Source organism: Lissotriton helveticus, chromosome 6, assembly GCF_964261635.1.
Source record: "Lissotriton helveticus chromosome 6, aLisHel1.1, whole genome shotgun sequence".
Taxonomy (NCBI): domain Eukaryota; kingdom Metazoa; phylum Chordata; class Amphibia; order Caudata; family Salamandridae; genus Lissotriton; species Lissotriton helveticus.
In genome coordinates, this window is record NC_136067.1 from 879109563 (window position 1) to 879135609 (window position 26047).

At 43.7% G+C, this 26047-nt stretch overlaps 1 protein-coding gene across 1 annotated transcript in view; it reads left to right on the forward strand.

The window, feature by feature from the left end:
* The window catches only part of LOC144761568 (uncharacterized), a 175600-nt gene that overhangs the window by 109349 nt on the left and 40204 nt on the right, over positions 1 to 26047 (forward strand). Inside the window, exons 4-5 of the mRNA XM_078646866.1 lie at positions 6294 to 6551; positions 11627 to 11718. Of these exons, the coding sequence (XP_078502992.1) occupies positions 6294 to 6551; positions 11627 to 11718 (350 nt within the window). The remainder of the gene's footprint in view (positions 1 to 6293; positions 6552 to 11626; positions 11719 to 26047) is intronic.

The window sequence follows — 26047 nt, forward strand, 5'->3', positions numbered from 1 at the left end:
CTTTAATGCAAGACCATTACCGAAACATTCCCTTGATATCTGGGCCGTCATTAACGAGAAGAACCCTGATCTGGTTTTCATCACGGAAACGTGGCTGGATGAAAACAATGTTCCGGACATTGCAAACGCTCTACCAGCCACATATAAAATGATTAATCAAGATAGGCAGGGTCAGAAGGGAGGGGGGTAGCGATAGTATTCAAAGACCACCTGACCGGTCAATCCGTTCAAATGGTACAACAGAAGGAACATGAAATATTACTGTTCCAACTACTTCATGCTGGCATCTTTATATTGGCCGGCGCTGTGATCTATAAACCCCCAGGCTGTCAAACTGAGCTTGGAGCAAGGTTACTTACCCAGCTCCTCCCCGTCTGTTTGAAGCACAAGAACTATATAGTTATAGGGGATTTTAACGTTCACTACGAGAAATCTGATAATCCGGCCACTTCCCAACTACAGAACGACATGTAGATCCTTGAACTCAGGCAATGGATCAAGGGACCCACTCACATAGCAGGACACACCCTTGACCTACTATTCTCTAACATTGAGGCCACACTCATCCAAGAGGTGCAACCATTACTATGGACAGACCACTCGCTTAGTGTTTTCTTTGGGACTACCGGCCAAACGAACCAAAATCTTGCAGCCCCAAAAAATAGTTAATAGAGCCTGGAAACTAGTCACTGAAACATCGTTTCAATCTCACTTCCATCTTCCGAACACCCAGTCCACGACTGACACCCCAGTTAGTACAAGAGCAGCAAGTCTTGAGATAGAAATTGGGCTGATACTGGATCAAATCGCCCCTAGACATAAATCTAAGCGACCATTAAGATCCCCCACGGAGAAGTGGTACACACCCCAACTTAAGGTATTAAAAAGGAAGTACCAGAACATTGAACACCAACGGAGATTGTCCAAACAAGAAACAGATAAAATACGGTATAAGTCCGAACTTAAAACCTACAATTAAGCTATAAGGAGTGCAAAGAAGATCTACTATGCACAACGTATTAATGAAAACTGCAATTCAGCAAAGGAGCTATACAAAATAGTGAAAGAACTAAGCAAACCAGCCAGCATGTCCCAAACCTTACCTCCCTCAGCTGAAGCTTAAGAGAAAATCAGCAACTTCTTCTCAAACAAGATTAACAATATCTATTCTACTTTCAGTCCTGCTATAAATACAGATATAAATAGTGAGATTTCAAATCCCACACTCAAAAGTATCACCAGCATCAAGCAAATTCTCCCCTCTCACAGACAGAGGTCTTAAAAGCCATGGGTGAAGTAAAGTCCGGATCCCCCCTTGACCCTTGTCCCCATTTCATTTTTGCTCAGATTGCACCGTCCCTTTGCCCATACATTACCACATCAGGCCTCCCATACGTTGGATGGCATTTTTTCAAATGACGCTAGACTTATGTCTGGCACCCCTATTCCCCTCTCTTGGTCCGACCATCTGGCAGTTCCCTTTCACTGTAAAGTAAATTTCAACCTAGGTAATAAACCGAAGAGTAGCGTATGGTCCACCAGAAGGAACTACAAAGCAATAAATGATAACACCCTGTCACCTTTTATGAATGATCTTAGGTGCCTTTCCTCGGGGGGGATCCAAATAGGGCTGCCTCTGACCTCTCAAATGCCTTAGCCAGTGCTATAGATTCTCTTGCTCCGGTTAAACGATATTACTCAGCCCGAAGGAGTCCTTCTCAACCCTGGTTTTCAGACCGCTTAAAAGCTATGCGTCAGAAATGCCGGAAACAAGAAAGGTCCTGGACCGCTCATCCTGACTCACGGGGAAAAGCCCTGCATAAATCTCTTCTTAGAGACTATAAGAAGGCGATAATGGAAGAAAAAAGGCACTATTTTACTAATCTGACGACCTCTTTAAAATCTCCTACAGACCTTTTCAACATTATCGATTCTCTTTCGGCACCTAGACCTGCCGACCCTACCATCGAAACCCAGGAACTTTGTGACAACATAGCGAGCTTCTTCCACGATAAGATTGCTGATTTCAAGAGCACTGTAGATATCCGCAATCAAGAGCTAAATGCTAAGGCAGTAGGACTTTCCTTTTCGACCCCTGCTATTAATGAAAAGACCGATGCTCTGTTCAAACCGTCGCTCACATGCTTCCCCCTGTTGTCTCTAGAAGATCTCAATCTTTTACTTGATGCTACCAAGTCCTGCTCGCCTCTGGACCCATGCCCATTAAAAATCTTGAAAACTTGCAGAAGGTCTGTGCTTCCCCCACTATTGGAGGTTATGAACCTGGCGATCCGCGAGGGTATCTTTCCCTCCCCCTGGAAGACCGCCATTGTTAGGCCTTTGCTTAAAAAACCCTCCCTAGATCCAGGAGTCCTGAAGAATTACCGTCCCATCTCCTTGCTCCTGGCCCCAGCCAAGATTCTGGAATCTTATATAAACCAAACTGTCTGCTTTCATTGGAAACTCCAACATGCTAGATAGCTCCCAGCACGGCTTTCGTTCAGCCCACAGCACTAAGTCTGCTCTCACTGTTGTGACTAACAAAATCCGATCTGAGGTTGACAGGGGACACCCCTCGCTGCTTGTGTTATTAGATCTCACAGCAGCATTTGACTCCTTGTCCCCATCAATATTGATCTCCAGACTCAAGGACATCGGATTAGGAGGCTCTGCCCTTAGTTTACTCTCCTCCTTTCTCCATCACAGGGAGCAGAGAGTTAAAATGGGCAACTTCCCCTCCGACCCTCAAAAGGTGCAATGTGGGGTTCCTCAGGGCTCCTCATTGAGCCCTCTATTATTTAACATCTGTTACCCCACTTGCAAAGGTGGTAAGATCCTTTGGCCTGGATGTGCTATCATATGCCAATAACACTCAGATCTTGGTATCCATCACCCAGCCAGCCTGTGAGACTGCCTCCAAGTTTAGAGCTTGTATGGAGGCAGTCTCCCAATGGATGGCGTGCAATTTCTTAAAACTAAATGGCGAAAAGACCGAAATTATGGTCTTTGTAGGGAGCCAAGATCTTTGGTCGGAGCCAAGATCTTTGGTCGAAGGACTGGTGGTCACCGTCCCTGGGAGACTGTCCGACCCCTACTTCTATTGCTAAGAACCTTGGCGTACAAATTGACCCTGCCTTATCTTTCGATTCTCAGGTAAATAGGACAGTGTCAACCTGTTGTGGCATTATTAGAATCTTAAAGAAAATTGCCCCCTACCTGTCCTTGGCAGCCCGGAAACAAGCAACAGCTGGCTTAGTACTATCGAGGCTAGATTACTGTAATGCCCTTTATGGCGGCATTAATAAAGGCTCCATCTACCTCCTCCAAATGGTACAGAATGCGGCAGCCAGGTTGGTCTTAAGCCTTCCTAGGCGAGCTTCTGCAACAAGGGCCAGAAGGGACCTTCACTGGCTTCCGATTCCATCTAGGATCTCCATCAAAATTCTTTGTCTGGCCCATGGTGGTATTCATGGCTCAGGATCAGAAGGTATTAGATCTTTTGTGTGCATACACCCCCATTAGAACTCTTCGATCATCATCGAAGAACAGGCTTGTGGTTCCTAGGTTTGCAAAGGTAAGATGGGGAGGTTGAGCCTTTTCCTCCTTGGCTCCCAAACTTTGGAATACCCTCTGCCTGGAGCTCACTAGTCAATCTTCCTTAGCAATCTTTAAAAAACTTCTGAAAACCTGGCTTTTCTCTCAAGTATATTAGGGATTGCTCTCCCAGTGGCCTCTTGGTCTAGTTATCTGGTAGTTTGGACTTTTATGTTTGTATTGCGCCTTGATGCCCCTTGGGGCTAAGTTTGCACAGTATAAAAATACCATTCATTCATTCATAAATCACTCGCTCAATACCGCCACCTTTCCAGATACCTGGAAACAGGCAATAGTAACCCCTTTGCTGAAAAAAGCAGAATCAGATGTTCTCAACCCGGAACTATTGCCCAATTTCCCAACTGCCATACCTCTCAAAGGTCTTGGAGAAATTGGTAAATACACAACTCTCGAATTATCTAGAAACTTACGATCTACTGGACTCATCACAGACTGGTTTCAGGGCTAACAATAGCACAGAAGCTACGCTGCTGGCAGTGATGGATAACATCAGATCATGCACCGACCAGGGAGGAGCCGTAGCACTAATACTTTTAGACCTGTTGGCAGCGTTCGACACTGTCTCTCACAACAAACTGCTGGAAATCCTTCATGAAAAGGGAATCCATTCTACAACCCCGAAATGGTTCAGTTCGTTTTTAAGCAACCGAACACAAACAGTCCAACTAGGCCAGTTCCAATCCAGGGTGAGTGCCATTAGTTGTGGCGTCCTGCAGGGCGCATCGCTGAGCCCCACCCTATTTAATGCCTACGTATCATCCCTGGCCAAAATCAGCAGGAAGTGGGGAATCGGCATCCGCTCCTTTGCAGCTCATTCCTAGCTACCCGACGTTCCGAAAAAAACTATAAACTCATCTATTCCCTAAATATTAACACTTATCTGTATCTCCCTATCAGCAGACAAGCCTTGTTTTTGCTACCAGCGCCTTGAAATCCCTTGGGATGAGTGTTGCACTTTATAAGTAAATAAACAAATAAATAGGGAGTTCTTCAAAAGAGGACAGGAAAGTTAACGTTTGGCAAATTAAAAAAAGGAGTGATAGTGGCGAAAATTGTGAAAGTGGACCCCGATCCTTAGGAGCAGACAGGAAGGATAAAGAGAAGTCTTCCTATTATTCCAAAGAAATTTACTTAAAATACCATTAAGATTTTTGAAAAATGTCAATGGAAGTTTTACTGGTAACATGGACAAATAAAACTGATCACAGAAAGCATTATTTTTGATTGAGTCAAGTCTACCCCACCATGACAAAAATAAGGGGGACCATTTTCCTGCCATACTGTTCACTTTTGATAAAACTTCTTCCAAATTAACTTGAACTGTTCGGGGAATGGTGGAAGAATTCTTGATTCCCAAGCAAGTAATACTGTTGGTGTTCCATTTGAAACCAGTTCCGTCAAACGAGCGATTAAAGAATTGTGATGTAGATCTAGGTCTTCTAAAGAATTACACCCAAGAGTAGCGTATGTGCGTATACACCACACGTCTGTCTGGTCATATTCTAATCAGATTACCTTACCCATGGTCATTAGTTGTCTTTTTACCAAATTCTGCTAAATTAGCGGATGTGACTCAGCCTGGCCTTGAACATTCTATTCTGTGTGCAAGAGATGACATTTGTAAGGGGTTTATTAGATCTAGCCAGGCAAACTGGGATAAGGAGTGTATGATGTCAAACATGTGAGGTTCAGGAAGTGTGACTATATAAACATTTCCTAAGCCAAACCCTCCTTACTCTCCACCCTCATCCAATGTATAGGAATCAACACGATTTTAACGGTTCCCCAATGAGATTATGGTGCTTTTGTCACTCTTGCCTGTTCTACTCAAGGTACTGGAGGGCCAGCTGTAACGTCAGAGATCCATATGCCGCATCAGAGCTAGTTTTGGGACAGGCCTTTTCCCTGTCCAGAGTGCAAAAGCTTTCCTAGCAGTTGGGGAGGGCAGTGCAGGCTGTTGGTGTGGGATGCAGGTCGGGCACAGGCTGAGGAGTTGCCTGTTACTGCAGAATTCCAAAACGAAGTGGAAAGTAGACTACTCCGTGGAGTTCCTAGTTGGTGGTGCAGCCCAGCATGAATTTTAATACTCTATAGCTGATAATTAAAGAAGATTTAAGTTCATTTTTAGAATACACTGTCTCCACAAATTCATGGCATCTCCAATCTTCATTGTTTGCCTGCAATTGATCTCATTGTGAATGTAGACTAGATATTAACAGCATTATTTTTAATTCTTTGAAAAAGGTTACTTATAAGTTCACGGCCCAACTGGATCGTCATAAGCTGTTAAGGGCTCCCCTGGCACCAGATACATTATGTGGTGGTTCTGTGGGTCGGGCACTTGGGTTGGGAGAACCTTGCAAGAACTACTTCAAAAACTAGTAGTATGGGAGAAAAAAGGGTGTTTGTCAATTGTCTGTTCTGGCAAATTAAACTTGCACAACCAGATACTTGTCATCTTGTATTCGCTTTTCTGACTCTTATTTGAGCTCATAAGTGCAGCAAAGGAAGTAAATGAAGTATTTATGTAAAAGGGAAATAAAGTTTTCAAATCACGTTTTTCTCCTCTGGGGATTGTTTGCCCAATAGCATGATTCCAAGACCCGTGTAATGGGTATGAACTGCACAGTACTTCCTATAGATATTTTACATAATCCACTGTATTCTTCTGCCACTAGGTCACGAGGAGTTGGATTGGTTGTTTGGCCAGTATAACAGATTTCGATTCCAGTGGCTTTTTACATATTGGTTATTTGGACTGTCGAGATCTTGTGCCAAACAACTGCAAAGAATCTTCCTCTGGTGGAAAAGATTCAACAAGCAGAAAGTTTCCGCCTGGGGGACGAAGGAGTGCAATGTCCAGTATCTGGCTTCCCTTCACTACATCACTAATGACTTCTGGAATGGAAGACTGGCCAAAGGGGATGAAAACTTAGGTAATGTATCTGGAACAACAATTTAATTTTTCAACCTAAATTCCAGGGACTACAGAATCTGTACTCCTAGATCTCAACCAGCACTATAGGGTTTGAAACCTGTATATTGGGGAAATTGAAGGAATGATGCCCACGATAAATGAGCAATGCTGCTGCGTAAACTGCTTGTGTGGATGATTTTTCTTGAAATCTGGAGAGTATTGTGCAATTTATTCAAGAATAATTCAGTGACTGACCTGTGAGTTAAATCAACCACTGTCTCTCCGACTGTGACTGACTTATTTTTGTGTGGAAAAGGGTAAAAGCGGGGATAGCTCTTGAGAGCTTGATAAAGAATTTTGAAGTTGGGAGGAGAACATCTAGGGCTGGAACTGTATGGCCAATCTACTTCTGGGACACTGGACATACATCTCGGTCAATAAACCATTGTCACACTGCCGGGGGGATCTGTGAAGAGGGGGATAGGTGGGAGGTAGCTTGGGACTTTGGAATTAGTTGGCAAGATAAAATGTGTTTAAATGTCGGATGTCTAATTTGCTAGGGAGTGTACCAATTTCACCCTAAACAAGGTAGGAGTTTTAGCATTTACTTTAGGTTCAGTTAATTGTGGTAAAATGGGAACTTCAACAATACACTTGACTCTGGAAGAGTAATATTGGTGAGTTTGTGACTAAGAGATCTAGTTTGTTTTTGGGTGGTGGGAGGGGGGGTAAATTTAGATCAGCTAAAGGGCACATTTGAGGCTCAAAATGTAGCCTTGCTAAGGAACAGCAACATGAAACTGATGTAGAATGTGTAATCTGAAAGCAGCTACTTGTATTGCTTTTTTCACAAAGTGAAAAGTGAGCCCTAAATGTCTGAACTGGATTTCATCGCGTCCACCTCCTAACTTTGAGGATCAGATCCCATGAATTTAAGAGGAGATGAATAAAGATCCTTGTATTTTCGCTACACGTGGCCTTCTACTCTATTTAACATTACCTTGATGGACAACCTAATGTTATATTTTAGTGTTACAGATCCCAGAGTCCATTGCAAAAAGGAGTGTTAACTAAGCAAGAGTAAGTTAAATATGGATAGGTTTTGAATACCCTCCATCTTGTAACTAGCAAAATGCCGGCAAACCATTACAAAGTTACCTGCAACTGTAAATTTTCAAATATGGGGCCTCTGTTTTACAGGATAGAAATGGCTATCCCCAGGTACAACAACAGGATCAACTGAAGCGGATGTGACTGAGGTAGAAGTTTAAGTGTGTACATTGTATGTATGGTAGAGTACAGAAAATAATCTTCAAACTCCTATTACTTTTACAAGGAAAGGAAAAGGTGCTAGTCTAGGCAGGTTCTTATCCAGGATGACATCTCTAATGTTCTTATTGGAAGAGCCTTGCTACCACCTTTCTAGAGCAATCATCCACTAAAATTGCAGTCATAGCCCATAGTGGTTATCTTCCTTCTGCTCACGTTTTCTGATTTATTTTTCCTTATTTTCCTCTTGATTTCCTTTTTCTCAAGTCTCCCTGTTTTGATGCCCCATTTTAGTTCGTTGTTACAATACGGATTTTGTTCTCCCTAGTGTGCCCCTTTTCTCTGAGCTCCCATTTTGATGTAAACCTTTTTATTTCTTGCATTTGTTACGCTTGTCTTTTTTTGCTTAACTCTGTCTATGCTCTGCCTGTTTTTGGCCATCTTTTTTCGATTAATGCCAAGTGCTTGATTGAAGCTTTAGTGCTTTCATTTTCTTTCCTTGACTTCTCAACAGTTTTCTCATGGTATTTATTTGTGTGTTTTTCTATAAGGCCTTAGGAGAAATAGGGAAATGAATGTTGCATAACAATCTACCAATGCACATAATTCATCCACCTCAAACCGTTCCGATCTTTCTTGCTCTTTTCCTGTGGGTAAAGTTTTAAAATTATCAGTCCACACATTTTTTTTTCAGTAAAACGTGAGTCCTGCACTTTCAAGTGAAGATAGCAGTAAATGTCATGAGCTCAAGTCACTTGTGATGTGTTGAAGCAGTGGTAATTGAGAAAGTTGTAAGCGCCTGCTTTTTCTGTCGCACAAAGATTTTCAGAACCCTAGACATACATTTTTCCATTTGTTTGTTGCTATTCCTCTAGCGTCTAACAACAAGGAGCTAAGAGAGAATTAGGGTCATAGGTCGCCCTCCACTCAACAACTTTTCAAAAAAGAACCTATACCCTGGGCACTAATTACATTTATAACTTAATGGTGTATCATGTGTCGCAAAACATTACAACAAGCCTCCCCTCTTTTAATTGATGGGGTAGGAGATACATCCACGTTGTGCCATGATTAAAGTTTGCCCAGACCCTATTCATAAAATAACAGCTGTGAGACTATGGACAACACACACCAAGGCGTCACGTTCAGACAAAAAGAAAAAAGTGTGTGTGAGCGAGATGGCACCTCACGGGCGAACCACCAACGGGAACCTGGCAGGTACTCACCAGGATTGCCCGCTCTCATCATTGGTGCCATCAAGCCCAGAAATATGTGTCCAAATCAACAAACAAAAGTAGTGTTTGTGAATAAATGCAGTGTAAACAAACAAATGACAAAAATTAAAGTCAAAACAACATGAATACCACAAGCAACACGGATCTCCAATTTTATTCTTTCTCATTAGTGTTGGTTGTGGAGTATTAAAAAAGTGAGTGTGGTTACTACTTATCCAACCATATTTCTCTAGCAACAACATTTTTAACGATCATTTGCTGAAATATGGGCCATCTTCCAGCCAAATTCATTGTTGCTGTAAGGCAGCTGCCTGCAATGGCTTTAATATACCAAGTGGAGAAATCGGACGACATCTCGGGTTTGGGTGTTTTTTGGGCTACTTATGTAGCCCGGGGGCATATCTGCTTCCATTTTGCGTTACCAGTCACCATTTTGTCTTGGTGACACTGTGGCTGGCATAGGAACACTTTCTGAAAGTACAAGGGAACATCTGTGCACGCCATATTTTGCCTCTGGTGTGTTCTATAGCTATGTAAATAGGTCCTTAATTGGATTCTTAAAGTACTCCAAAAATGGTAGGCCCACCTTACACTCCTTAATGTAGGGTAGGCCAGCATGAGAGCCTACTTGGTCCTTCAGTGAACACTCTGCATTGGCCATGCCTTACACCAGCCTTTTTGAACTTATTCCAGCAGAGAAATCAATTAAGTGACTAGTAAAGAAGGAATAACCCCAAAAATAGAATCCTAAAGACATGAAATGAAGGGTTTTTAGATTCACTGCTTGCTTTCTCTCATATGGGTTTCCAGTATATGCTGCTAAGTCGCAAGGTGTTGAAAATACCTGGCAGAACACACTCCCCTATTGCCAACTTGATTGGATATCCTCTGGCATAAACATAATTTCTTAGAAGTGGGAAGATATTAACAAATTGGAAATACAGTGTAACTCGAATGCCAAAATGAATAAAAAATCACCCAATCTTAGGGGCATGCAAGCCAAATATCTCAACAAATGCAAGTCTTTTCTCAGAATGTATCTCCTAAACAAATGTTCCTTAGTCCTCAACAATATGTAACTTCATTCCATAACAAGTTTAGCTTACCTGACGGTCTCCCCCACTATCTCGGGTCTCAAGAACTGACTTCAAGACCATACTTGCCTCCACTTTTCTTAATACCTCAAATCTCTGAGGTTGATGAGCTCTATTCCCAATCACACTGAGCCCTCAGGCATTTACATTCAAAACAGCCCCAGAGCGGGTAATTTAGACCTACAGAAAACCCATGCACCCTACAACAAATAACCATGTGTAGCCCAACCAGCCTGCAACCACCCATTGAGGCGTGTGTGCCCCAGGCAGCAACCACCTGCCAGGCAACAACACCTGAATGACTGCTGTAGCGTCTTCCCCAGCCTGGGTACTCTCAAATGACTATGCCACATACAGAGCTTGGTATTATGACTTTAATCTGCTGCGTTTAACTGTGAACTCAACATTCTAAATCAGCCTTCATTGCATTCCGCTCCAACACCTGCATCGTAGCTCTACGGAGTCCATAAGGAGCCAAAAGGGTTTGGTCATTGCTAACTCACAAGACCCTACATCTGGCATATACTTTGCCTTTCTAAATTTAATATTCTTGCTCACTGAGACACAAGCTAAACCTGCCTTCACCAGACTGTACATCCGTTGCTTGCCTCCTTCAGAAACCTAGACCATATTCTTTCAAAGTAGGTGGCTGTCTGAATTATTTGCTTCACAACTGTGCAAGGGGGCACTTACGTCACAATCATTGTGGTTTTGCTACATGGGATCTGCAGTGGCGGCTGCCACAACATGAATACGGGGGATGGGGAGGCGGACCGATGGGCGTGCAGGCGTAGGTGGGGATGTGTGTGTGTGTGTGTGTGTGTGTGTGGAAGAAAAATAATTTTTCAAAACTTACCTTTTGCCGCAGCCTCCGACTGCTGCCTCAGTTCTCCCAGCATTCTCTGGGAAGGCAGAGGCTGCTCAGCCAAACCTAACGCTGCTCTCCTGCTGGGAGAGCAGCTAATTGGTCTTAGCGGCCTGTTCTGCTGCTCACACACTGCTGTGTAGCCTGCAGCTCTTCTCCAACCCAGCTGTGAACACAGCTGGGTTGCAGAAATAGAAGTGCTCATGTATGTTTGGCCGGCCTAGTACGGCTGGCCAAACTTACATGCGCACTTCTAAATGCCCACCACCTGCCTGTCATGGCCTGCTCCCTCCCCGCCCCCCGTTGCCTTGCACAAATGTCTGAGCCAGACACAGAAAAGTAAAATTATATTTCATGATTTTATTTTTCTGTTACTGACTGACAAATGAGGTGACGCTCCTACGCCATTTCGTCGAAGGGGCTGCCGCTGTCTATTTGTGTTGGCAGAATAGTAATATTGGACTCTGATAAAGACCAACAGATGCTGAAGATTCGGAATGAGTTAACTCAAGTTCGTCATTTATTGACCATTCTGATTTGACTTTATTGGTCAATCTGGTGTTACCAGCTTTTTTTCAAAATCTTTTTTATGTGCTCAAGACAATGTTAATTTCTCATTGGTTCTTTTTAGGTATCCAGACTGTTGAGAACTATTTCTCCATGTGCAAATCGCTGTCTGCATGGATACTGGGGCGCAACTGGGGCAGACTGAAGCAAAAAAAGGTATACTTTGTTTTTTCTCGGATTGAATTTTTGTGCTTGGGAAGTACATATGGTAATTGGTGCTCAACCTGGTTGAATGCTTTCACAGGTTACCATAGGACACCATGACACCAGTGCTAAGGTTTAGGCTGTTTCACATGCTCAACATTCTGTTTAGTGTGTGGTGAGGGAAAGTATGTGCATGAAGACAGGGGCAGGTGTCCAACTGCACAATGGTGGTGGTGGTGGTAGAAAAGTTGGTGATGAATCGTTCAACTTGTGGAGCAAAATGGTACTTTAGAAGTCCACCAGTGTCAATTTAATTACATGACATAGGGAGCAGAGTACGTGAAGGGAATGTTTTTTTCCCCCAAAACTTGCTGTTTTAGTTTACCATTCATCAAGTTTTCTACTAAGAGCATCATACGTGTCTTAGATGCGCAATAATTTGGCAGGAAATTAATTTCTAACATAAATTCAGTTTTATTAAGCATAAAGGAATCCATAAATAGGCAACACTACCAATGAGTTTAAACACCTTTTAAAACCACATTACAGGAATATAAATGGGATTTTTAGTATAGCACGCACAACCACTGCTTTTGACCTTTTTGATGGCTATAAATAACCTGTGCTAGTTCAAATTTAACAGTTCTCGTTAGTCTTCGAATTCCGAAGGCATGCCCGCATTGGCCTCGTTGGCATTCAAACTTCTGTAGATCACACCAGATGCCAGCGGCCATTCGTGCACCCGCTGAGCCATCTAGCCGGTTTATTGTGTCCTAAATGAGTGCCTGAGTGGGCTGAACCCTGGAAAAGCAAAAATCAGGTGTTTAGAGACCATAGTTCCAGGCTGTCCGCGGCATAACAAGCATTGGTAAAATCAATAGGCCTGGGTTTCACGCCCATGTCTGTATTTGCATGCATAATCAGCACATTAAAGCCCGACCTATTGGCTTTACAAATGCCGGCTGCATTTGTCTCGAGGCTCAGCATGTACGTGTAAGCCAGAGGATAATGCCTCAACGTTCCTCGATGGACGACAACACTGACCTGACGTTGGATGAAAGCTGGAGTTTGAAAAAGCATAATCTTATCCCTCACCAAAACCTCAGATTTTCTGCAACACAGATACAACTAGACCAGCAGACCCAGTGAGCTAGATGTGCCAGAGGTAGAATGGAAAATCGAAGCAAAGATTGTATGATTCAGAATGGTGGACTGTCATTACTTGACATTATTGTAACTGTTGCTTCATGCTATTTTTATATTTTAAACGGCCACAAGAGTTACACTTCTGATAATATCCCATAAGGAATACTAAGTGCTGGGTTTCCCCACCGGCTCAAATTAAGCTATGTAATTGCCTAAAGAATGGACCGAAACTGAAATGTGTGGTAACCAATGAAGTACGAGCAGCAGTCTATTCTCTACATACTCGTAGCTCAATCCCCCACACTTACATTTTTATAATGATATGCATCACCAATAGATCCTCAAGAGAGCCTGGAAGGGCACTCTGAGCGCACGGCTTCAATTGATATAGCTTTACATAGTGCACCGAGCCTATTTGACACCGGGAAGAATTCAGTGGCACTTCCAGGTGCAGAATGTTGCATGCCCCAGATGCCTGACAGAGGGTGTGGATCTGGAGCATATGCTATGGGACTGCCAGAGCCTGGGGAGTTATTGGACAGAAGTAGGTACACTTTTAAATGAGGTTACAGGCAGGGATTTGTCTTATGATATGGCCACATGTATGCTGCTTTGGTTCCCTCACACACCTAAGACGAAGATAACAAGCAAATTCATAGACCTAGGGCTTATCTTACATTGGAAGTCGAGGGAGGGACCATCACACAGGCGCTGGCGGGCGGAACTTTTGAAATGGGCCAGGAGTGAGAGTACAATCCGGATGCAACAAGCCCAACTTTCGCATCAAGAGAGGGCCTTAGACCAAGTGAGGGCGTGGGAGGCCTTAGTTCAGGCCTTGATAGATCTCCAACATGAAGATGAGAGCCAGGGCACATAACATCTCTGTGTAATGCTTAGACCTAACAACAAATAGCCACCGAACTACTGCTAACTAAGTAACATATGTTATTGGGGATTGGAAATCACAAGCCCAAGCCAGTTGAGGAGGGTGGGGGGGCACGAAGGAATGTTGGGGTATGCAAGAAGACATGTTTAGTAAAAGATGTTGAGAGGTTGCACGTAATGTTGTAGGATGATGAACCTTCAATAAAATGTTTTCAAAAAATGCATCACCAATGGGGACAGGAGTAGGCATTAATGTAAACATAACAAGCGGCTTTCAATGCTGATTTTGATAAAATTCGAGCACAAATGAGTGTGAATGGCTGCCTCCCTGATTCTTATCGCTGGGCTACATAGTCTGAGTTCTAGTAAGTTTAGACCTAAATGCTTGACTGTTCTGCTCGTCGAACTACTGCCTCGATCAATAAAGGGCCCGCACAGATCTCGTAGGGGGCCCTCTCCATCCTTGGCTTGTGGAGTGGATGAAAGGAGTGCTCATCTGGTTCTTCAAAATAATCACAACTCCTGAAGCTACCAGAGTGCTATTGATCAGTCTCGCATTTATTCAGTAGAAGTGGAATGACCTGAAGCTACTGTCCATTTCAATTTGTTTCTTTTGCTCAAGATTCAAAATAATTAATCGCTTTTGGCAGAAATAATGGAGTTCTTTTTATACTTTTAGTAAGTTTGCCTTATTTTGCAGATCTATTTTTCATTTTAGTATCACATTCGACAATTGTGTGCCTTTACAATTAAATAAGCAAGGCATTTGGCAGAATGAATGCAAAAGTTGGAAAGGGATGGCATTCAAAGGATCTTGGGTCACCTCTCCCCTGGTCAAAATGGTTTGGAACTAGGAGATTTTTACAATGTCAATTTTGACCACAATTGACATTGGTTCAATTCACTTGGATCAAGTACGCATTTGGCCGTTTAATTTTTTTCACAAATCAAATTCTAAATATTCACAAAAAACAGATTTTCCCACATTGGTGTTCAATCTAGTTTCATCAGTAAAGCAGCATGCCTGAACTAATACCAATTTCACTGAAAACGGTGCTGTCTGTAAATGACTAAGTTCTACCACACGAAGCTTGGGTGGTATTCAAAATGCCCCGCCTCATGTCCATTAAAGGTAAGTGGGTCGCAAAAATTTGTCTTTCAAAAAATTGGGTCCTGATTATAAAGTTTGGGAAGCACTGGCCTAACCCATTACCCAAGTCCATTTCCCAAGCCCTTCAATTTTTATTTTCTTTGAACCCACTATTCTTAGTAATGGGCTTTTTCAATAACGGTTTTCAGACATTCTGGTTTGAACAAGATGTAATCTGATGCCAGACGTCGAGGTGTCTAGATCCAACTGGTAATGGCTGGCATTCAATCATTTGTTCTTACCCCTTTTGGGCTGACCTTTACTTGACCTTAGATGTTGGGTGGGGAGTCTGGTTTAGATAGATGGGTGGAAACTATTTTCCTGAGCTCCTCTTGAACTGCAGCAGGCGTGCACTCCTTGTCTACTTATTCCTCACCCCCAATCTTCATTTTATGTGCAAAACTGGGGGGAAGAAGGCTGGTGGTTGATCACCCAGGGCGTGATGGTTGTAGAAGCTGGTTATGAGTTACATGAGGTTACATTTCAGCTGATTAAAGGTCATAGACCATTCAAGGTTTCATTACAGATGGTGAAAATGTTGGTTTGTGAACAGGAAAGGAGAAATACCCCTTACCCTTTTTAATGGGATGCTATTGATCAGAACCACTTTCAGAGGGCCACAGGGCATGGTCTGATTACTGGGCCCAACTGTGGGGGTTGAGGTTTTGTACTCCTGATGTCCTAGGGTCTGACCTATTATGAATCCTCAGCAATTGGGCCAAGTACACTTCCTGCACTTGACTCTCTGTGGGAACTGTGAGGAAGCAGTCCAAGCCTCCCTGGGGTTAGTGTTAGGTTAGTGAACACAACTCATAACTTAGTGTGCACAGTATTGTAAGTAAACCAATTCCCAGTCAGGCAAATCCCTGTAACACCCTCCTTCTTGTAAAGTGCTCAGGGGTATTCCCTATTCACTGGTTGCTGCATCCAGGGATTTCTCACTAATAGACTGTACTCAAGAGTTCCACTTTGAGTCTTTAGGATTTAGTTACGAGTCTATGGCTCCCAGGGCCAACCACTCCAATTTAAATTTTCCCCGCCCTTGCAGCATGGAAGCGTTCAGCATGGCAGTGAGTGTCCTGACCGCGGGCACTGAAGACTTTATTCTGTTTGGAGAAGTTGGGGTGCTCAGGGTACATGCTCCAGCATCCGACGGATGCAGGCTGTCTTTCCCAATCAGAAATGCTCCCAGCCTTCAAAGATGCGGTAGGGCAATCTTCCCTGGGGGTTTGGGGGTGGGGGGAGGAGATGCAATCTGCCAGCTCCCGACCGGAGTACAGCAAGGATGTGACTTCTTCAGCATTTCTCAGGGGTCAGTAATGGGGCAGATCTTGACATGCAGGCTCTACCCACTGGTCGCAGTCTGTCTTTTCCTGGGCAATGGGCTGAACTTCCTGGCAATGTTGGTACCGTCAGCCCCTCCTGGCACACGGGGTTGCCATGGCATTTTAATGCCCAAGCGTAGACTCCTTTGGTTCAATCGTCCACACTATGGTGGCCCCTCCTGGCTTACACGGTCACCGGTAAGGCGGCATGAGTCTCAGTGCACTTGTAACAAACGTTTCAGCGGTGGCCCCCTCTCGCATATGGAGTCACTAAAATGCAGTGGTATGGGTTTGTCACTTCCCACAATGCACAGCTCAGTCAACGATGGCCCTCTCCTTGCATACTGGGATCACTGAATCAATCCTGCACCTGGGTAATGACCTGATTGGTGCACAGCCATATCCTCACACCTCAATCAGGGAGTCCTCTTGGTAGGGCTACCTAATAGACCTCACTCCCTCCAACCCTCTTCCTCACAGGGCACGCTGGGTTTGGCAGGTGATGGTGCTCCAGGCTCCTGTGAAATTGGTTTTGGTTTCCCTCGTTGAAGTCCTCTCACCCAGCAGGGAGACTGTCATGCCTTGGCCCCTAGTCCTGGTCACAAGCAGAAGTCTTGCCAAGAAGCCAGTCTGACAGCGTGGTAGTTGACAAATTGTTAGACTATAAGGAGAGTTGGAGACCCTATTTCCAGACATGTGGTTTGGGGTCTGAGACTTTTGAAGTTTCATTTTTAGGGTCTGCTTTTTTTGAAGTGTGCACTTTTCTTTCTCTTCTGTCTTCTTGAAAGGCTTTCACAGCAGGATAGACTTCCAAGTTGATAATCTCAAAACACAGGCCATGGGAGTGACTAGAGTTCACACCTGGATGTCCACCATAGGGATATGTGCATCAAAATGTTAATTCCAGACTGCCCACCCCTACTCTTTAATTCCCTTATCTGCATCATCTCCTTCCTAGGATGTGTCCAGGCCCCCTTCCTTGTGATCTTTCCCTGAATCAAGAAGCAACCTTTTGAAGTGTAGAGGGGAAGTCTCTCTTCCTCCAGTGTGTTCCACCCAGCTCACAAGAATGAAGAAATCTACAAATCTGTCTGGGGGACTCCTCTACTTCTTAGGTCTTTACCAGGCAGGCCTGGGCTTCCCAAAATGGAAACCAGGGTGCTTCATGTAATGTACCATTGCAGGAATACTTGCACTCATTGTACATTCACACCCCATATACTGTCCAGTACTGTCGACACCATGTATTGTGCCTCCACAGACGCCTACATTCAGCACACACATTCAATCTGCACTCCGTGTTCAGTATTGTAACCGTTCTGTATTGTACCAGGGTGTGCGATTGGCAAACACACACTGCCAGCAAACACACTCACCATGTGTGCACTGCACAGCACTTCACCCTTCATGTATTGTACTTTTTGCAAGCACACATACACCCAGCACTTGCTTTCATTGCGCATACACTGCACAGCTCTAAATCTCTCATGTAATGTATTCCTTGCAGGCATACATGCTCTAAGTTCATGCTCTAACCATACATGTACTGCACAGCACTGCACGATTCCTGTACTAAACCCTTCCCAGGGCACACATACATCCAGCAGTCATTACTCCTGGGCGGCACTCCACATCTAACTAATGTAGACAAAGGATGAGTTGAGCACATATCAGCAGAACTTTTAAAAAGGTGAGCGAGCCTTTAGGCCTCTTACTGATGCATGGTAAAAAGGACCTCTTCACTCCTACTGATCACTACTGTATGCTGTCACCACAGTGCTCGTGCTGTTCAACTCTTGATGAATTACATTAAACAAAAACGATGGCCAGACAGGTTTGATTTCACACGTTACCACGCCTAGTATACAAATTGCTAGGTTGGACGACTATTTAATTTAGTCAATTATACTTTATAAAAACTCTTTTCAAAAGTTGTTTGATATGTCATAGAAAGAAGACCCAATCATTGACAAATACAGACATTCAAAGAATATTCAAAACATGGTACAAAATGCACAAAATACATGTAACAAATTACTGTACATATCACAAATTACTGTACATATCACATAGACAACTGTACAATTCCTCAAAATAATTCATTGAGGCACCAGTCCTTCATATTGTGTATACTTACAGACAAACGGACATTACATTTGTTGCGAAAGCCTGCTTGTCTAAAAGAGCCAGAGATTATTCTAATCAGTGGGGTCTATTTCTAGGGTAATGAACAAGATGGATTTTATGTTTTTGCCCTAGATGTGCCCCTTCTTTTTTGTCTCAGGCTCAGTCAACGCGTTTCGAACAACTGTATTGTTTACGGGTTCTCCTCAGGACACGGACTGGGGGTGGCTGTCACTGTTGAAAACTTCACCGGCCTCAAAGGTCGAAAGTTGTCAAAACGCCAATGACAATTCTTTATATGTTGGTAATATGAACAGGAGGTAGGACGCCGGACTGTCTTCAGCACTCTGTTTTCTTTTACCACTGTATTAATGACTGGTTACCAAGCGATACTTATCAGAGATGAATGCCGCTGCAACTACGTGCTTTGTTTGAGCGAGCCGCAAGGTTTTTATCCTGATAGGAGTGAACAGTTCCCCCTCCAATCTGCCAGCATCCATTTCCTCGCACAGAGCGTCAAGCGTGTTGGTGAAGGCAGTCGTCTTCCACCACAATGAGGATAGCACTTTGGGTACCCCCTGCTCTGGTCCAATAAGATGGCAATCCATAGGAGTCCCATGTCAATGGCGCACACACATGACTGTGTTTGCCTATGACAACAATCTGCATTAGGGAATACAGGCAACAGTACAGTTGGGCACTCAGGGCAGGGTTACACTGTACACATCTTTTACCAGACAGGATTTTCTGTCTCAGCCCTCTCCCAAGCCACACTACAGGAATCTTGGCAGGTCTGATATCTGGTAAAGCTGAATCCCTACTTCCACAGCTTCTTTGTTCATGAATGGGAAGCTCTGAGTGCAGGCTGAGGGACTGCAGCATACCTCCTAATGAGACCTGCAGGTGTTTTTGTTGGGCTCTGAAGTGTGAGCACTGCTTACTCTGCCTCCCAGATTTTCAGCTTAGACCACCATTTTTGAGTCTTGGTCTTGTGGACATATGACCCTCACAGGAACTGGCTGACATGGAGGTGCTGGGGAGCATAAAACTCTGCTTGTGACAACATATGGCATACCTCACCGTTTGCTTCTATAGGCCCGCCTGCTTCATAGAGGTCCCTGCCATATAAAAGTTAACCCAGCAGTTCAGGAGGCAGCCCAAGCTGTCCTATGACCACCCACTTACAGGCCTTCAGGAGGCGGTATCTCGCTTGGTGCTTTCTTTCAAGTTGGTCTAGTTACCGCTTTGTCTCTTTTTATATCTTTTTTATTTTTTAGAATCCTATATAATGGTTTCCAGTGGATTGCTGCTTGACCAGTTCCCTCACTATATCAAGCCTGTGTATTAAACTGGGCCTGATTAAAGTAGTCACCCACGATGGTTATGATTTCTGCTTAGTTGGGGGAAAGATGAAGGTGAAGCACCATCCCCCACAGATTGAACTTAAATAGAGGTGACACCATTGTGAGGAGTACTAATTGTTTGCTGGCTATTACAGTGGAACATCTGCATGGCCCTCATTAAAACTTATTATGTAGAGGGGTTGGTCTACTGCCTGCTTTAGTAACCTTGTGGCTTGCATATAATCAGGGTGCATATTGCAGAACCTGTCTTGTTTCAGGAGATGCACACCTTAGGGGTTGTTGGATGGCTTTTAGGACTTCAGCATAATACGATGGAAACACTTGCTATATTATATTTGTACGACAAGCTAGGGTTTGATTTATATGCTTGTGGCGGACATATCAAAAGGATATGCTACCTTTATTTTGGCAGCATTACATTGGAAGTCGTAATATCGCATGATAAGTTTTCCTGACTTTTACATCGCAGATAAGTCAATAAAATGTTTACATATATGTAAACCTATATTATTTTAAATTAAGTTAATCAATTACAATAAATTGTTACAAATCAAAATAATCTGAAGTTAATATTAAATAGTAAACCAAAAATTTGAACATAATTAGAAATGTAATGTTCATTAAATGGAATTGTTAAATATAGAAATTAAAGGCAATAACTTGAATCCAAAAATAATGCAATTTAATTTTAAAGTATATTTTCAATATAATTAGAAAATGCATTAAATATTTGACTTCTAAAAATATTAACTTCTAGAAGGTCTAAAATGTTTTTTTAAATGTAGATACTGAATTGAAAAATTACTATATATCTATATCTATATCTATATCTATATCCCCCATTGATTGTCCCGGAACTGTATTCAACATGCAAAAAATCAATACAAAATTTGTTTAAAAATAAATATATATATTACCCCCCTCCAAAAAGGGGGAACACAAATTATTAGAATGGGAATATGGCGAAGCAGGGAGGACTCCCTAAATAAAAAAAGGATGTAATTATTAATTTTTAAATGTGTTGGGACACTTACTCCTAAAACAATAGGGTGACAATATTTTTATTAAGAGTCTGTATCTTCAAAATGTAAACGCATATATATATTACAGTGGCGCTGATGGCACCTGTGTAGTTATAGATGTCAAAATTTCCAAAGGAAAAACTTTTTGTTTCCTTAACTTGGGGAAATTTTTCGAATCTTCATAAAACATAACTAAAAAAGTTCATCCACTTTGGCTTCTTCATGAAAAGTTTTCAGCTGATTCGTGAACTGACGGGCAAGAATGAGTTCAGATCCCCATAAGTCTCAGTCCAATTTTTATTCCCAAAGGAAAGTGCCTGGGTTACTCCATTATTTTTTCAGCAAAGCCCTCTGCTGTCAAGCTTTGAAACCTTAATACTACAGTTTTTGCCAAGAGACAAAGGTAGCTGCCATCCTTCATTGCTGTCTCTTCAGCAAGACCATCAAGATTTTCCTTTTCTACACTTCAGTTAGTACAAGCTCTCTTACAGGAGAAAGGTAGGGTACCAACGGCTGTGCAACATGCAAGAATGGCTAGGGCAAGATATAAACGTTTTGCTGGTGGCCCTTGCACTCTTTGTACTTAATACAAAATTGGAACAGGTTTGGCTTTCCACAGATTACCGATCATTTCCAGAGGATACAATTTAAATTGTTTCCCAGTTTGTGAGTCCCTTTCCCATAACAGTTAATTGGGACCTGTCGGAAATGGCATCTTTAGTTAGCAGAGGTTTGCCCCAGTCCAAGTAGGGGCCACCACCCTATTCAGGGTAAGCCAGATAAACACACTAAATTAACCTGTTAGTAAATTGTGGTAGCTTGGTGCAGAGCAGTCCAGCTTAATTTGTGTAATTTGTGTAACACATGAATTACAGTAACTTAATGAAAACACAATAAAAAGGGTCAACATAGGTTTATAAAAATAAAGAAAATGTCTTTGGTTAAAGAGACAAAAATGAAAAATTCAATAAGTAGACCATGAGATATGTATTGTATAAGTGTTCAGGTCACCACAGTGCTAAGCAGCATTTACAATAATCAGGTCACGTTTTAGCTGTCGACTACACAAAAATTACAGAGTATGCTTACGTCGTGGGAGATCAGTTCCAAATGACTAAAATTGGAAGCACACTGTGCAAGATATGCAAATTTCTTGTGAGAAGATAAAACAGTACTTATAGAGTACTGGCATCCAGCAGCTCAGTGCGGTCACGCTAGACCTGGGTAACTGTTTAAGGATCCCCATTAGGGGATCGGGAGAGCAGTGCTTGCACAGTTAACAAAAAGAATGGAAGAAAGTGCGAGGTCCAACAAGACCGGTCTACTAGGCTCACTTTAGCTGCTCATGCTTGCATGGCGGTGAGCTACGGGCATCTTGGTGAGCCCACCGCACTTCGTACCTTGATGACGGGGATGCCGATGTGGTATGGAGATGGTGGTTGAGAGGATTGATGGCTGCTTCATTGATGCTTTTCCCTGGGACATGTGGACAATCTCATGGGTCCTGGGGCATAAACTGCTGACCAGCAGTGTGTCGAAGGGCTCCTCTAATTAACACGGTAATGCACTGCAGGAAGGAGCTGGTCTGGCGTTTGGTAAAGGTGGTAATTTCAGAACTCCGTATCGGGGGTGCAGTGCAAGCCCACAGTGAAGTGCTGATTCTGGGCATGGTAAAGGGCCTATTCTGCAGTAGGTAAAAAGCACGTTGTTCTGCTCATAATGGGGCTGGCTATCGCATGCTTTGATCCTTGCTGTTAGTCGCTTGCTGGACTCGTGAACAAAGGAGTCTTGTGGCAGTGGCAAATAGGCAAAATCTTTGCTGGACCTGGGATTTCTAGAACAGGGGGCAAGCCAGCAAATTCTTGGAGTCCCTCTAGGTTCAGTCCTTGGTCTCAGCAGGGCAGATATCAGCAGGCAGTAGGACAGCAGATCAAAGCAGAGAAGCAGTTCCTCTGAACAGTAAGTTATATTCCGGGGCAATCCTTATAGCACAGCAGCCTTTACTCCAGCAGAGTTCTTCTCTTGTCTAGTAGTGTACCAATTTGGTATGGCCTGAGCCCTAGTACTTATACTAAAAAGTGCCTGTTAGACTTTACATCTTTTGGCGTGTTTCCCCTAACTTTTTGCTTTCTGACCTCCCGGTTTTGACTGTTTTTGCTGGTTTAGTGTCTCTGCATACTTTCTCGCTGCTGTTCAGTGTTAAAGAGCAAGTGCTCTTGTTGTAAATTGATGTTATGGATTGGTGTGTCCACGATTGGCTGATTTGATTTAGTTTTCAGTCCCTAGTACAGTGCACTGTGTGCCCAGGGCCTGTAAATCAAATGCGGATACTGGGCTTGAAGCGCTGGTTGTGCCACCCACACAAGCAGCCTGTAAATTTAACTCTGGCCTGCCATTGAAGAGCCTGGGTGCAGTCTGGTACTGTCATGTCGATGTAGAAAGTGTACTCACTTTCCAGGCCCTTACCTTCCCATTTCTTACATAGCCACCCCTAAGGTAGGTCCAAGGTACCCCTGTGGGCAGGGTGCAGTGTATGTAAATGTAGGATATGCCCTCGTGTGTGTGGAATGTCCTGATAGGGAATTACTGCCAATTTCGTTTTTCCCTATTGCAAGGCTACCTGTTCCCATAGGAGAGAATGGGGAGTTTGTTTATAGCATCTTATAAATATAACTACCCTGAGAACAAGGTAGAAAAATAGTTTAGTATGGCTGAACTCAGAACTCAGAATCTAAAGATGCATCTTTTAGTAAAGTTGATTTTTACATTCTGTGTTTCTAAATACCACTTTTATTGTCTGGCTTTGGGATGACAGTGGCTGGGAAAGAGCAGTGACTCTAAAGAGTCTAGATGGGTCAGGGATGGGCTGAAAAGACCTGGAGTAAGGGAGGAGATTTCCTTTCACCTGAATGGGCCTGGTCTGCCTCTGACAACGCTGTCTTCACCCCCTGCCAGAAAGCTGCACCAGAGTGGACAGAACTGGTTCTGGCTGGGCACAGACACTCTCTGCACCCAGAGAACAAAGGATTTTGGGCTATAAAAAGTAGGGCCCAAACCCCTCCGCTTTAGAACTCTTTTGGACCAAGAAGACTGCCCAGAAGAAGAGCTGGAGAAGCTGTGAGGAGGAACTACCACTTTGCTGAGTGCTTTGTGCCGTGTAGGCCTTCAGTGGCGGCTTCTGTCTTGGGCAGTGAAAGGACTGGACTGAACTTTCTACAACTTCTTTATTCAGTTTCTGCAAGGGCCTGAGATAGAGCTTGACACCTGTTCAAGAAGTCTCAGGAACAGCAAATACGTCCAGTTATTTTGCCATCAGCACTGGGGACTGTGTGTTTTGTGCTGCAACAGAAGAAAAAGCAACCCAACGCTGTCTAAAACACCACTGCCGACTCCGTGTCCTGAAGGCACCGCATAGGGCAACGCCGCTCTGCAGCCCTGGTCTCAGACAAAACCACCTGATGCTGCCACTGAGCCGCTGCTTGCACCGTGACCTGTGGGCAATGCACTTGGCACCACCTCGCTTCATGCCTTCGCCCTGGTATCCCTGATACCGCCACTCCACGGTGACCTAGACTACGCTGCTTCTCCTATGGTTCGAGGGCACCGCTCGGAAGTTACATGACGCACCATCCTCATCCCCCACTGTAACCTTGGCCTTCAGCTAACAGCACTTCACCAACAACTACGGCGATCACTGCATCACTTTGCACCGCAGTCCTGGTCTCACCGACACCGCTGGACGACCGTCACGGAGCCGCAGCCTGCGCCGTGGCCTGAGGGTGCCGCACACTGCACCGCTGTACCCAACGCAGGCTGACGCCAGCGCTCCTGACTTCAACCGTGAGGAGTTCGGTCTGCAACATGTGACTTCAAGGGCCCGACGACTCCCTCACTGACTTCCGGACCCGACGCCTGTGGATGCCGTGCTCCGGGCACTTGAGAGTTCGCAAACAGCCTACATTTCTAAAGGAACTGTTTTGCGGGTCTTCCCGACACCGTAGCTGGCCTTCAACGCCGTGGATAGTCAGAACTGTTTGGAATTTGTTGTTCATGACGCCGTGATAGCCCTAGAAGGAGCTATCGACTTCAAGGAACTGTATTTCAAGATTTTGTACCTGAACATTTCTAAGTACTGTATTGTGGATTTTTTATCATTTTTGGTCTTTTTTTAAGTATTTGAAATATTATATATTTTTCTAGGCTGGTGTGGTGTCCTTTTGTAGTGCTTTCACAGTGTTACTGTTTATGTGCAAATGCTTTACACACTGCCTCTAAGATGAGCCTGACTGCTCATGCTAAGCTACCAGGGGGTTGAGCAGAGGTTATTTTAGCAGTGTAGCTCCCTTATCCTGACTAGAAGGAAGTGTGATGTATTCCTATAGGTTCTGTATCGATACCCCTATTCCTGACCCTGTTCTGGTTAACAAGTTAACTAGCAGCCATCCCATGATGCAGAAACCGTTATCTGATTAAGCCACACCACGGCACAGGAACGCGTTATCTGATTAGGTCATAAAGCTTGCCATCTAATTAGGCAAGCAATATTCCTCCAGCCCCTGATAAGGCATACGGAGTTCTCAAAACAAATCAAACCTATGACAACCTGGGAAAAACCCTGCGGCCATTGTTTTGATTTCTCAGAGAACTTCAGCAAAAGAATGTGCTAACGACCAGTTCGTATGACATCCTTATTGACGTATCTATGTCCATCCTTACGTCAATCTCGGCACCTTACAGGTATAAATATTACCGATATTGCCTTAAGCAAACACACGCGGTGGTGACGAGATCGGAGCAGCCAGACTTGCCGAAGCCCAGCACAGAGCGGACCCCGCTGGCGCAGCCCCGCCTTCCTGACGCGCTGAGAAGCACACGCTGCCTTTCTCCTGCCGAGAAATCCAGCTCCGGCGCTTCCAGGCAGCCCTTGCAGGCAGCCTGGAATATCGAGACCAAAGACGAGAGATACCATCCCTCAACCATCCTAGATTCCAGGTACAGAACTGAATAACCCCTTGCAGAGAATTCTTGAGTCAGTCACTTGGCAAAAACAAACTTAACTTAAACTGCTACTTTCTATTCCCGCCCACGTATTAGGCTTAGGTCAGGTACAACGGGGTAGGCGTGGTTAGAAGCACCAGTTGAGTACGATTAGTCAAATGTTTATATATATGTATCTATTTTATCCATTTTAAACACCTTATGGCTTAGAAACCATATAAATGTTTTTACAGTATTATTTTATACTTCTGCTTTTATTGTATGCACTTTACTTAACCATAAGTATTGCGATAATATCGATCCATTTCTCTTGTACGAGAAAAGAGA